Source organism: Phlebotomus papatasi, chromosome 1 (genome assembly GCF_024763615.1).
Source record: "Phlebotomus papatasi isolate M1 chromosome 1, Ppap_2.1, whole genome shotgun sequence".
NCBI lineage: Eukaryota > Metazoa > Arthropoda > Insecta > Diptera > Psychodidae > Phlebotomus > Phlebotomus papatasi.
In genome coordinates, this window is record NC_077222.1 from 51,246,432 (window position 1) to 51,259,035 (window position 12,604).

At 31.6% G+C, this 12,604-nt stretch overlaps 1 protein-coding gene across 1 annotated transcript in view; it reads left to right on the forward strand.

Moving 5' to 3' along the window:
• The window catches only part of LOC129800669 (nephrin), a 276,455-nt gene that overhangs the window by 175,124 nt on the left and 88,727 nt on the right, over positions 1-12,604 (forward strand). Inside the window, exon 10 of the mRNA XM_055845284.1 lies at positions 8,825-8,984. Within this exon, the coding sequence (XP_055701259.1) occupies positions 8,825-8,984 (160 nt within the window). The remainder of the gene's footprint in view (positions 1-8,824; positions 8,985-12,604) is intronic.

A 12,604-nucleotide genomic window follows, 5' to 3' on the forward strand; every position in this document is an offset into this window, starting at 1 on the left:
CCAACAACTTACTTGCGTGTTTCACCTCGAAACGTGAGAAAAGCTCTATACAAAATTGGTAGGATTTATTCATAATTTTTAGACTGCTTTACAATTAATTTCTCCTGTATTTCTTCTCATTTGATCCAATGTCAGATAACTTCCTGTTCTCTGATTTTCTATACACTCAGAGCACATATAAGCTTTAACCAAGGAATTATCATCGACTTCGTGTTACTAATTTTCGATTTTAATTCTAAAATTGATGAAGTACAATCTTTGCCATTTCGAAAAATAAAAGCAACAAAGAGAAAATAAAACCCAATATTAACTAAAAAATAGTTTCAATTGTAAAGAAATAATTTACGGTCAGTAAAAGAATTATGTTAGTAAATAAAACACATAAAATTGACTATAAATAATTTCGAACTGTGCTCCAAATGTGAAAAAACGTTACGAAATTTCCTAATTTTCTCTCTAGAAAAAAAGTATTCCAGTATTTTCATGTAATAGGGTAAGGGCTCATAATTTTGCCCAGTCTGCTTATAAGCATCGATGTTCCAAGTTTGAAGTGCGATATTTTCGATACTAATTGACTTTTTTTGATACTGTCCTTTCAGAAGGGTTGTCTAGAAACTTAGCAAGCTATTTATCGTCTTATTTTTACTAAAATTAGTCTTAATACGTTTAAAAATGAATTGATATGTAGAGGTGAATTTGACTCTTATTTTGGACAACTTGGTTATTAATTTTTACAACTTGGCTGTAAATTTGGACAGCTAATCCGCCTCTACAGGATGCCCATTGTTCTTCATTTCATGAACCAATCTTACCAAGTCCTCTTCCTGTTCATATAAGGGAAACATAGAATATCACAAGAATCCCGGAAACTTTCCATATCATTCATTAAAGTGAGTTGACTTCGGTACTCCAAGTACGTACGGATCCGCTCATTCCCTGGCCTTTTCGAGAGCCTTTTAAGGCATTTCTCGCTACATCTCTTTCGTAGAGATGATGCTCCTTTGTTTCTCCAGGCATTTGTCCAACCTAGTCATCACAAAAGCTAAAGCTTCACGAAATTTAGTGAAAAAAACACCTGTCCAAAATAAGAACCATCACCTCACTGGTTAATGTTTTAAAAAATTTCCCATTTTTCACATGAAAAATCTAAATCACAAGGCAAATCTCACTTCAGGTCAAATGTACAAATCACTACTAACGTTAATCAACACAATTTTCAATGAATATTCAATAATATCACTCAAAAAAGCGAAGAAACATTGTTAGTACTTCACCACAGCTAAATAAGACTGAAGTAAACACAAATTTCTGTCATATTTCTCGTAAGGAGTTGCTCACACTGAATTTTCAACAAAGCAGTTTCAACTCAAATCATATTCAAAATTTAACGTATTTAGTGTTAAAATCTTCCAAAAAGAACAAATATTTAGATAGAATTCATTATTCATCAAATATTGGAATAAAAATCCATCATTTTAATCAATTTATTTTTAGTGTCCAATTTTATCCTCAAAGTGTCCAAAATAAGAAACTTGACAAAATTATGAGCCTTTTCCCTATTTAATTGTTTAGAATTTTAATTTTGAAATATGATTTTACTCAAAAGTATTTCCAAAAATACTGTCCACTGGAGCAAAAAATAAAAGAATAAAAATAATAATTCAAAAATTTCATGTATACTCTTATTATAAAGCATAAAAGCTTTCTTCGATTTTTCTTTGTTTATTTAAATTAAAGTGAATTGGTTTACTTTACTCTCTTTATAACAATATAAATTCTCTAAAATAGTAAATTATTGTGTTTTAATTTAAACTTAAAGTATATTTATTTTATTTTATTTAAAATTCTAAAAATGTTAGAAGCATTACTTGCATAAAGATTTTAATAGGAGTAAATTAAAATTCGTTTTAAAAAGTACACCGGACTATAAACCAAAACATCTTTTACATGTAAAATAATAGTTTTGAGGATGTTTTAAATTCAATTCTTAAATTTTATTTTTCTGAAATTAAGCAAAGAAGTAATTTTTTTTTAGTTTATCCAGAAAAGCAAATTTATTAGTAATAATTACCTTTGCAATTGGTTTGAGGAGCTAAATTACATCGCTGGAAGACTCAGTTCCATTTAAAAATAGGAGAAAAACGCCCAATTTCAAAGGTGCCCCACTTCCCCATAATTATTAGGAGTTAATAAATCCCCAGGCCAAAGTCTCAATAGATCATATTTTAAATTCAAATATTCAAACTAATTGAAACAAGAACGTCAAATAATTTCAGTACATGTACTGTTGGGTGATAAATTATGTATAAGGAGGCAAAAAAGCTCCTGGTGAAGGGGGAAAATGCTTGTCATTCCAGTGGGTATTGATGGTGTAAATATGTAAAGCAGGCACACAAGAAATAAATTGTATGTAAATGACTAATCAATTTAGTAATTGGAGGATACGCTTTTCCACTCTTTTGCCTACCCCTTCGGTATAATTTAGTGGTGTAAACTTTCCTTTTTACCCCCAATATTTGTCGCACATTCTGTGTGACCTCAAAAGAAATTCAATTTAATTCCACCACCATCGACCACTCAACTTCCCTACAATCCCCTCAAAAATTCAACAACCCAAGCAACGGTCTTTGGTGACTTTGGGGCAGAGGAAGGTTGCGATAGAATAAGGTTGAAGAGAGAGAATTTACAATAAGTCAACAGGACATCCCGTGGCTGAAATCTCTAGACAAACTCATAGCCTATAATTCGAAAATGTCGACTAGGTCAAACAGAGAGAGAGAGAGAGAGGATGAGCTGCAAATGAAATTAATGATGCAAAATGAAAGGATGCTGCCTGTTGATGCCCAGTTTAAACGCTAAATTGATGGATTAATTGATTTTGCATATAGTGTGATCGGATGTTGAACTTCCGAGAAAGACAATATGACGGCATTTGCCTTTATCCATCAATGTATAGTTTCAAAATTGCCCAACATTGGCATCAAAAACACAATTTCTGATACAAAATCACACAAAATTAACTTAATTCTATGTGAGTTGCTTCATAAAATCAAATTTCTATCTTGCATCATATTTCTCTTCGGTTCACTTTATAGAATTTATTTCCAAAAATATGCATGTAATTTTGCAAAAGAACAAAAATGTGAATGACGTGAAAATTCAAAAATAGAAACAGAAAATTTTAAATAGAAATGACGTCCCACTGTGAGTTTCTTCTTTACTATCCATAACCATTTCCACCCTCATACGGCCACCCCCTGAGCTTGGTATAAATTGTAAATTGATTTTTGGCGTCACCTGATGGAAATTTGTCGGTTCCTCAACACACACACACACGACACATTTGCCATCACTGTAAAAGTGCAAAGGAAATAGCGAGCTTTTCCCCCAAAAAGAAAGAGAACGGGACTGTGTCATAGGGCAAAGGGGGGTGTTGCAGGGGACAGGCTGGCAAAGGAAGTAAGAGTAAAAAAAAATGAGAAAAGAAAATAGCAATGCTAGGGAGAAAAACATTTGAGGAGAAGAAAAGTTGAAAAGTGGATATTACAAGGGAAAATGCCAGCACATGGCTGCAGAAGCAGTTGTCCAAATAGGGGAATTGTTGGGGAGCCAAGAGAAGTGATTCGTATAATATGGGGGATCGTATAAAATACGACTCGGATGTGATGATTATTTGGGTGGGGAGATGAAAAGCAAATACATAATCTAATATTGTGTTTCATTTATATTTTCCGTATGGTACACCAATGGATCCCCGTTGATTGAACCCCTTCTTCCACGCAATTTTCTTTTTTCTTTCCTAAACACACACACGCGCAATAAGATCCGAAAATTCAGGAGAAAATGGAAGAAAACTTTGTTAATTCGACTCAATACTAAAATTTCATTTTATTCTATTCAAATGGTAATCCTTGCAACAGGATAGTATACCAACTACATGTCCCAATTAATGCCACTTTAAATAAATTAGTAATTTTATCAATGCTCTAGGATGTTTAGGGTCGGAGGAACGTCTGTTCGACAGGGAACCCCTATTGACACTTTTGTCAAAATGATGAAAATTATTTAATGTATGTAGTAAAATATAAGTAATATTACGTTTTTTCTGTAATATACCTTTTACTGTAAACAGAGATGTTCAAATTTCATATCCCAAATGGTACAGAGTAGGATGTCAATAGGTGCTGACACGAGTTCTTAAAGTGTCAATAGACGTTCCTTTCACCCTATATCATTATGCATGGTGGTACTAAATGGTACCACTACTCTATTTGCTTACAAGATGCAATGAATTAACAAAAAAATAAAGCTAGGTATGAATCTTTAATTCGGAATGTCTCCTATAACATCTACAACCCCTACAACCATTTCAATTTAACATTTAATTTAAGGTCTTCTATAATCAAAAACTTTCCACTTCTTAATTATTTAATCTTAAAATTAAAGAATATATTTGTGAAAACGAGCCATAAAATTGAAAGTGTTACAGGTTTAACAGTCTTCAAACCAAAAGAATGTAATAAAAAATTTAAAATGTATTAAAACAAAAATAACCTTCAGAATAATTGCCGTCGAAAAATGGTATCAAAAGAAGTAAATATTGAAAAGGAATTATGACCCTTATAGATTACATTAAGAATCCCTCGTACCATAAGCTGCAACAATCTTGTCTCTTTTCCGATTTAAGAACCTCATGTCTTGAATCTCGATCCGTTTAAAGATTCAACTCAATCTGAAGCAAACGTTTCCTTTCCATGTTGCAAACACTGAGAATTTCCTAGAACGAATTCTTCGGCCCTAAAAGGGGGAAGGTTTCATAGTCTCACAAAAAAAGAAGCTTCGACTCGAACTCCTCCAGACTCCAATGGAGGTTTCCTATAAAAAGCTATCTGATAAACTCTAAATTTCATTACAAAATAAAGGTTTATGATTAATGAATTACCAATTTGGTCATCACAAAAAAATAAATTGTCAATAAAGTACTCAATTTTATTCAATAAATAATACAACATTTATAAGAAATAATTGAAAATCATTGTGAAGTGATAAGATACATTATCGGCTAAAAGTTTTTTGACAAATCTGTATTCAGAAAACTATAAAAAATATATAAAAAATAACATTAAAATTTTTCTTTTTGCAAATGAGTTTGTTTGTAATCGATAAATGTTATTTATGTATTTCAAAAAACAATAATCAATTTTATTTCACATCAACAATAATTGTTTACCAATTATTGTTACCTAAAAGCTTCTTGACACATTTGGAAAATAACAATAGTCAAAGTACCTTAACTGAGAGAAATCCGAAAAAGTTAAAATAACATTCCGGAAATGTTTATTTTACCTTAAAGTATTGATCCGAAATCGGTGTAAATATTATGCTTTTTAGGTGTATTATGGGTTAAAGTTACCTTTTTTCATGTTAATTTTACCCTTAAAAAGGTGTAAAATTAACATTAAAAAATGTTGATATATTTTTACACCTAAAGTGTTAAAGTTCTAAGGAAAAAAGTTAGTCGCACCCCCATTTTTTCTCAGTTTTACAACTTTTTCATTCTTTTGCATAGTAAGAAATACGATTTTTGTACGAGAAAATTTTGTTTAGCAAACGAACGACTTTTCTGGGAACAGAGGTGGTATTATTTTTTAGCATAAAAACTTATCATTGCCGCTTCTCTGATTGTCTTATAGTTTACATTATTTAATATTTATTGACTAACAAGAGATTAAGAAAATAAAGAATCTCAGCTAATTTATCAATCAATTAGTTTTCAAAAAGTAAATATATTAATTTTGTATGTTTAATTCTTAATTTCCAAAGTCATAGCAAACTAAAATTTGAGTCTTATCAAATTGCAAGGGGGCTTATTAAAAATAAAAATAAAAACTATATTTTTAAGTGTTTAACACTTAAACCGAAAAGATAGGAAATCAATTTGAGATGACTTTATTAACTTTCCACAGAGTGTTAAAAGACAAATTAAAATGTCTAATTTTTAATATCATGTAATCTTTCCCCCTTAAGATAGAGTCTGTGCTATACCTTCACGTAGTGAATGTGTCACAAGTTGTAACGATTCGCTTCTGGTCACCCAAGTTGAGAACATTCACTTTTCCATATTATATATGTAAGTATTTTGGCGGGATTCTTATACTGGGAAAAAGCTCCCTATATGTGGTCACGTATGCTACTATATAAATTGGGCAAGTATATTGTAAAATGTAGAAAGCCAGACCTTTACTCAAGCGGAAGAAATAGCCATGGTGAGGAATAAATGGAATACCGAAGAGAACAACGGGGGTAACATGAAGAGGAAGAGGGGAAAAGCCAAAAAGTAAGTCACATAGAAGATGACCACCCAAAGAAGAATATCAGAGACACAGTTACAACATTTATATGGAATGCCAAGAATATTTTTAGGACAAGTTATCTCCTTGTTCTTTCGACTCGGCACAACGGGCCACAAGATATTCGTATTGGATATGGAGAGAAAATCAAATAGGAATAGAAAAAAAACGAAAAAAAGCAGTATTTTTCTTCGTTTTATTATACAATTGTAGAAAGAAGAAAAATGGTTTTCCTCACCCCAATCCATTTCCATTTTTTGAAATGTCTTCCTGCATGGAAGGCGTTTAACTAATCGAATACACTGCTCATGAATGATCGATTTTTCCGATACTGATTCTTTTTTTTTTAAGAAAAATGATATTGGAATTGTGTGAATTGATGAATTATTCACTAACCATTGAAATATCAAAAGTATTGACTATATAAAGAAGAAGTATTTTCAATCAATTTTCGAAATATCCATAATAAAGATTAAGATCATAAAATATTGATTTTTTCTTAGAAATTGCAATAAAAGCATGATTCGCAAGGTTAGTTAAAAAAATAATAATAGATTAGAAGTATTTCAAAACTTTTTATAGTCCTATTATAATAATTATAAGGTATTTTTGAGTTAAAATATATTATAAAATTTAAGTAAAATGTCCTATTTTAGCTTACTTAAGCAAAAAGTAAGAGGGTACATATGGCCAATCCGTATCAAACTGATCTTATAAGACTATTTCATAAAATCTGGAATATAAAAAAAATATTTCTATAGGGAAGGCTGGGGCAGCAGTAAAAACGGGGTAGTTGTGAACATTGATATTTATGTGTACATTACTCGGACTTATGTCGACTATTAGAGCAGGGAACAAGGGTCCCTATACTGTCTAAAAATTCATATAGGTCTCGTCCTCTAAAATTCATTATTTAATGAAAAAAAAACGAGGTATTTACAACTACCCTGTGTTTACTACTGTCCCAGTTTCCCCTATGTCTTATAATGTTTACCGTTGCATCACCGATACGAATAAGTATTTAAAAAAAAAACTGTATAGAAAAAACTTAGGGCGAAGAGATTTCAAGCTTTAATTTCATAAATTCAATACTTTTCAAGGTGAAAACTACCGTCCGATGTAAAAAAAAATATTAACGTAGATATAAGCTTTGTCTAGGTCCTTATAAGTTCAAAAAATAACAGGATTTATCGAGAAAGAAATATGGTAATAAAAAAAACAAAATTTTACACTTTTTTAAAAAAATATATATATCAACGCTTAGTGTGTATTTCTAAAATACTTTGCTGAACATAAATTTGTTTTATGAATTAGAATTTAAAAAAAAATACATTCTAGAAAATTCTTTCCAAAACTGCGAGAAATTATGGAATAAAGTGTGAATAATATGCTTATGTAACAACGCAAAATATACAATCAATGATGGGATTTTGCATTATTTCTGTCTGGAGGTTGAAATCGACGCTAAGACGGCAATGGCCGTATGGGAGTGCGATAAACGGTAGAGGGGCATATAAATAAATTTAATCAAAAATCTTTACTCAATAACACATCGCTGTTCCCAGTTCGCATTTTCTGCCTATCTATTTATGTTATTTTAGGTTTTCAATATTAACATATTTTATTCATGAAAGTAGGGGAAAGCAAGAAATGATGTACAAAATTGTTTTAAATACACTGAAATAATATAAATATGGATTTTTAATTGAACAAATTAATTAAGGTGAATTAATAAACGTTCAAAAGTTTACATTGATTGAAAGCTTAAAATAACATAAAATATTTGCATAAACATGTTAACGATAATTAATGTGAATTAAATTTCAATGTGCAATATTAGGGCAAGGAAAGGTTCAAAAGTTCTCGTTAAGTAAAAGCACCAGTGCTATTCTGACTTATTTGTGTAATTACATAAGAATCTCATCATCAGAGTAACTATCCACATTGACACACATTTTATTGAGAAAACAAAGACCCATTTAAAATATTGTAGGAAATAGTTATTCAAACAATTTTCTAACTATAAAAAAATCTATTGAAATGTACTGCAACTGAAAATGAAAGAGATTATTCGAGACTCAATTTATCCTTCATAACAAAGGATAAAAGAGAGCATTTACAAAAGAAGTGCATGTGAAAATATGAAAGATAAGAGACATAAAGACATAATCACTTCTCGTAAATTCGAAAAATATCATATTCCATGCGGTTCGTACTAAAATATGAGATTAGAGGGAAAAAAGAGTATTTGTCAATTTTATGTGAGAAGAAAAATAATGCATTGCTACTCGCCAGCGCAGCGCAATGAATGAAAAAATTAAACGATTTTTTTTATATCATACAATCATTTAATAATTTTACGTAAAAGATGAGTTCTTTGTTGAAGCGCAAAGAGCTCTAAAATGAACTTTTGTGCAGAGCTTTTTCTGCCCGAAGCTTTCTTGTGATGATTACAAAATTTTTATATCGCACAGGGACAAACGGTGCAGCATAACCACAAAGCCGGTGTGATAATGAGCAGCAGTGATTTGGCTCTGCAAGGGATTACAAGGCATCAAGCCGGAAATTACACATGTATTGCCTCGAACGTAGAGGGTGATGGTGAGAGCAATGTTGTCGAGTTGAGAGTTATGTGTAAGTACCATTCCTTTTATCATTAAAATTATATGCCATTATGCTCCGTTTTATACACTTTAATTTTTTTTTCAAATTACCCTTCTTAAATACAACACATTACTTGACTTTTTTTCATATTCACAATGAAGCATCTCACACCTATTTAAACGTATCACTCTCCCCATTATCCGATAAAGTAAATTTTCTAAGGAATACAAAATGAATGAAATACAATGTCTTATTTCTTTTGCCGAAGTGAATATTCACAGGGAAATCCAATAAAATAAAATCTATTAACACAATCACAAATAAAGGCAAATTCACATTGATATATTTCACAGTAAGCTCACCGTTATCCTATTTTCCGGATGCCAGGTGATGGCACACGTTTCCCTCCCAAGCTTATGTGAATTTTCTTCGTGTCGGAAAAACCTAAAGACTCCCATCATGTTGTGGTGGGGAATACAGAAGGATGGAAAATACTTATACCTATAAAATTTTATATAAAGTTATAGCAATTTGCAGAGTGATAGACTTTGCAATACCTTGAATTTATTTAACAGAAAGTCGACAATATTAAAGTTCCTGGAACAATAATAATCCCCTCAGACGAGAACCTTAACCATATGATTTAACTTCTACAAGGATATGACTAATAAACAAGGAATACGGTTGAGGAGTTGACAAACTTCATACCCTTCATACCCTTCATACCCATAAGTTCTCTTCCTGGCATTTCCTACAATTTGCACTTGAAAATTATCTTAAGTAAATTTAGATTTTGAAAATTTCTTGTTCGAAAAATTCTTATAATATTTTTGTCTGTATTCGCAAAATCAGTAACATTGATTACCTCAAGCTAAATCTAATTTCAAAATCGAAAAATAACTTTAGCTTACATCAGTCACGCCATTAAAAAAATATTACCATTGTGTTGACCTATTTACATTTTATTATAAAAATTCTAAAAAACTAAATCACTAAAAAATACTCCCTCCGTTCCGAAATAAGTCGTACGTTTGGCGAAGAATTAGGGATTAAAGAATGGTTTCAGAGAATGTTCTTGTTATTTGCAAATATCTTATGTATGAACTGTCCTCCATGTTCAGAGATGGGGATCTTACAACGATGGTAAGTTGAGGAATCCATATGTTGAAGTTGTTGATTTTTCCCGTTTTTTTCAAAGAGCTCCGGTAGATAGTTAATTACTAAAAAATGGACTGTGATTAACATTACACATTAGAGTTTGTTCTAAATTTTTAGTATGCACAAGTAGAAATCAACAGTTATTACCGATATGACATTTTTTATATCTCAAATTTTCCAGAATGAGCAATAAAAAGAACACCTTTTTTTATGTCTTCGAATATCTGAGTGCTAAATGGTGAGAGATATGGACTTGGGACCTTCAGCGGACCCCCATAAGTTGACCCTGGGACCATTTATATGTTTCTCTAAAACATATCCAGAATTTAAAAAAAGAAATCGCACAACGAGTTTTCGAACAATCCCAAAAAACATGATTTTGGAAGGGTAGGGGAGGGGTGGGGGCAAAATAAAGGACATATTAATGGTCCCAGGATCAACTTATGGGGGGGTTCCCCGAAGGTCCCAAGTCTGTATCTCTCACCATTCTGTACCTATTTTAGATTGAAAATAAAACGCCAAAAGTAAGACATTTTTAAGACATTCGTTCCTCAACTTACCATGAAGATTGGACCCCAATTTTAGTACTAGACATTAACAATAGTTCTTTACAAGAGATAATTGTTGAGACACAAAACTTTTACCACCAAACTTTCCCTTAATCCCAATTATTCCCAAACGTATGACTTATTTCGGAACAAGAATTTTTCCCAAACGTACGACTTATTTCAAAACGGAGGAAGTATTAATTATTCTTAGATATCGTAAAAACTGATAATTCTGTTCTAAAGATTAAGAACCAACCAACCGTTACTAAAATAAAAATTATTAATCTACAGAAAAATTGTATCGTATTATTTACATGTCTATGATCATTGATCACTTACGCGATTACAGGTTTTCTGTCGATAGGTTCTAAACTTTGATTTAAACATGTAGTGTAATCATAAAAATAAAATAATACAACTTCTAGAAAAACATTGGCATTCTGCTTAAAAAAAATGAAAAAGAAACTATAAATTTAAGAAAATAAAGAAATATGCGAGTATACCTTGAGAATTCTGCAAAATCCACGAGTATTCCAAAAAATTCGAGAAATCTATATAATAATGGTAGAAAACTCGGGATCACGCAAACAACCTAAAAAACTTGATGAACTAGGGAAGCTAGAAAAACACGCGAAAACCATGGGAACTACAAAAAACCTAGGGATCCCGTAAATAACCTGGGGAGGAGAACGTATGGAAGCTCTACAGAAATTAAGAAACCTGAAAAACTCAAGAATCCCGCGAGAAACCCGCAGATTTTCTGGAACCTGCAAAACCCAGAGGAGAACCTACGAAGTAACCAAGGAATCCATAAATATTAGATTCGGAAAATCATAAACTATAATAATCCGGGACCGAACTATTCCGTGCCGAAAGCAGTGAAACTTTACAAAGGGCTATCGGAAATCTTTCACTTATGTGTCAGGTATGGCAATGGCTGTTGTCTCGGCACCCATAATCGCATTTCTAAACATCATAATATCCTATGAGATTGAGAATCCCCTCATTCGACCATCTGAGAGAAAAATATTACCTTTTGCGTTTGATAATTTGGGAAGTCGCTACCCTAATCTTTACTTCTGATTCTTAGGGCGTCTGACAGGGTCCGGCTCTTGCTTTTTTGGGACATTTGTTCTTGTTTTTTTTCTTTTTATTAGTAATAAAAATAATAAGAACAACGTTCCAAAGAGGAACTAATACCCTAGACGCCCTAGACACACTTACGACTTAAATTGATGGGCGGTTTAATATAATTTTAATCAAAATAATATCAGATTATATTTCCATCTTTTTCTGACTAATCCGTCTCCTAGCTTAAGCCGAGAAACGGCCAAATCAGTGGGAAACTGATGGGTATTTACTCAAATCATTATTTTGATTATAATTACGTTAAGCTGTCTCTCGGCTAAGTCATAACTGTATCAAGGGCATTAGCCTCAATGTGAAATGAAATTTTCGGAACATTCATTTTTTTTTCTTATACATACATAAGGTTATCAATACCATTTCCCGTGGAATCTAAAGTAGTATCGAGTATATAGAAACTCACTGCTGAATGCTATTTGAACATCCTTAATTCCATAAAAAAATCTGCTTATCTAAAGGATATTCGTACCCGTGCCTGCTAATACTCTACTAACTTCACCCATGTAGTAATAATAATTATGAATATTAATTATTCCTTATGTTCCATTACGTTAGATCTTACCAGAATCTCTCTGGAAAGAAAGATTTAACATAAATGCTTAGTGAACAAAAAGTTAATTGTATATCGATTTAATTACAAATAATTTAAACTTTAGTCAATAAAGAAGTTCACAAGGGATACAAATTTAAAAAAAAAGAAATCAATTTTCCAACTTTGGTCATACTTTCCAAACTAAATCTTTGAGGGTAGCAAAAAGAGTGGAAATAAAAAATCACACTGCATTCTTATTTACTCGT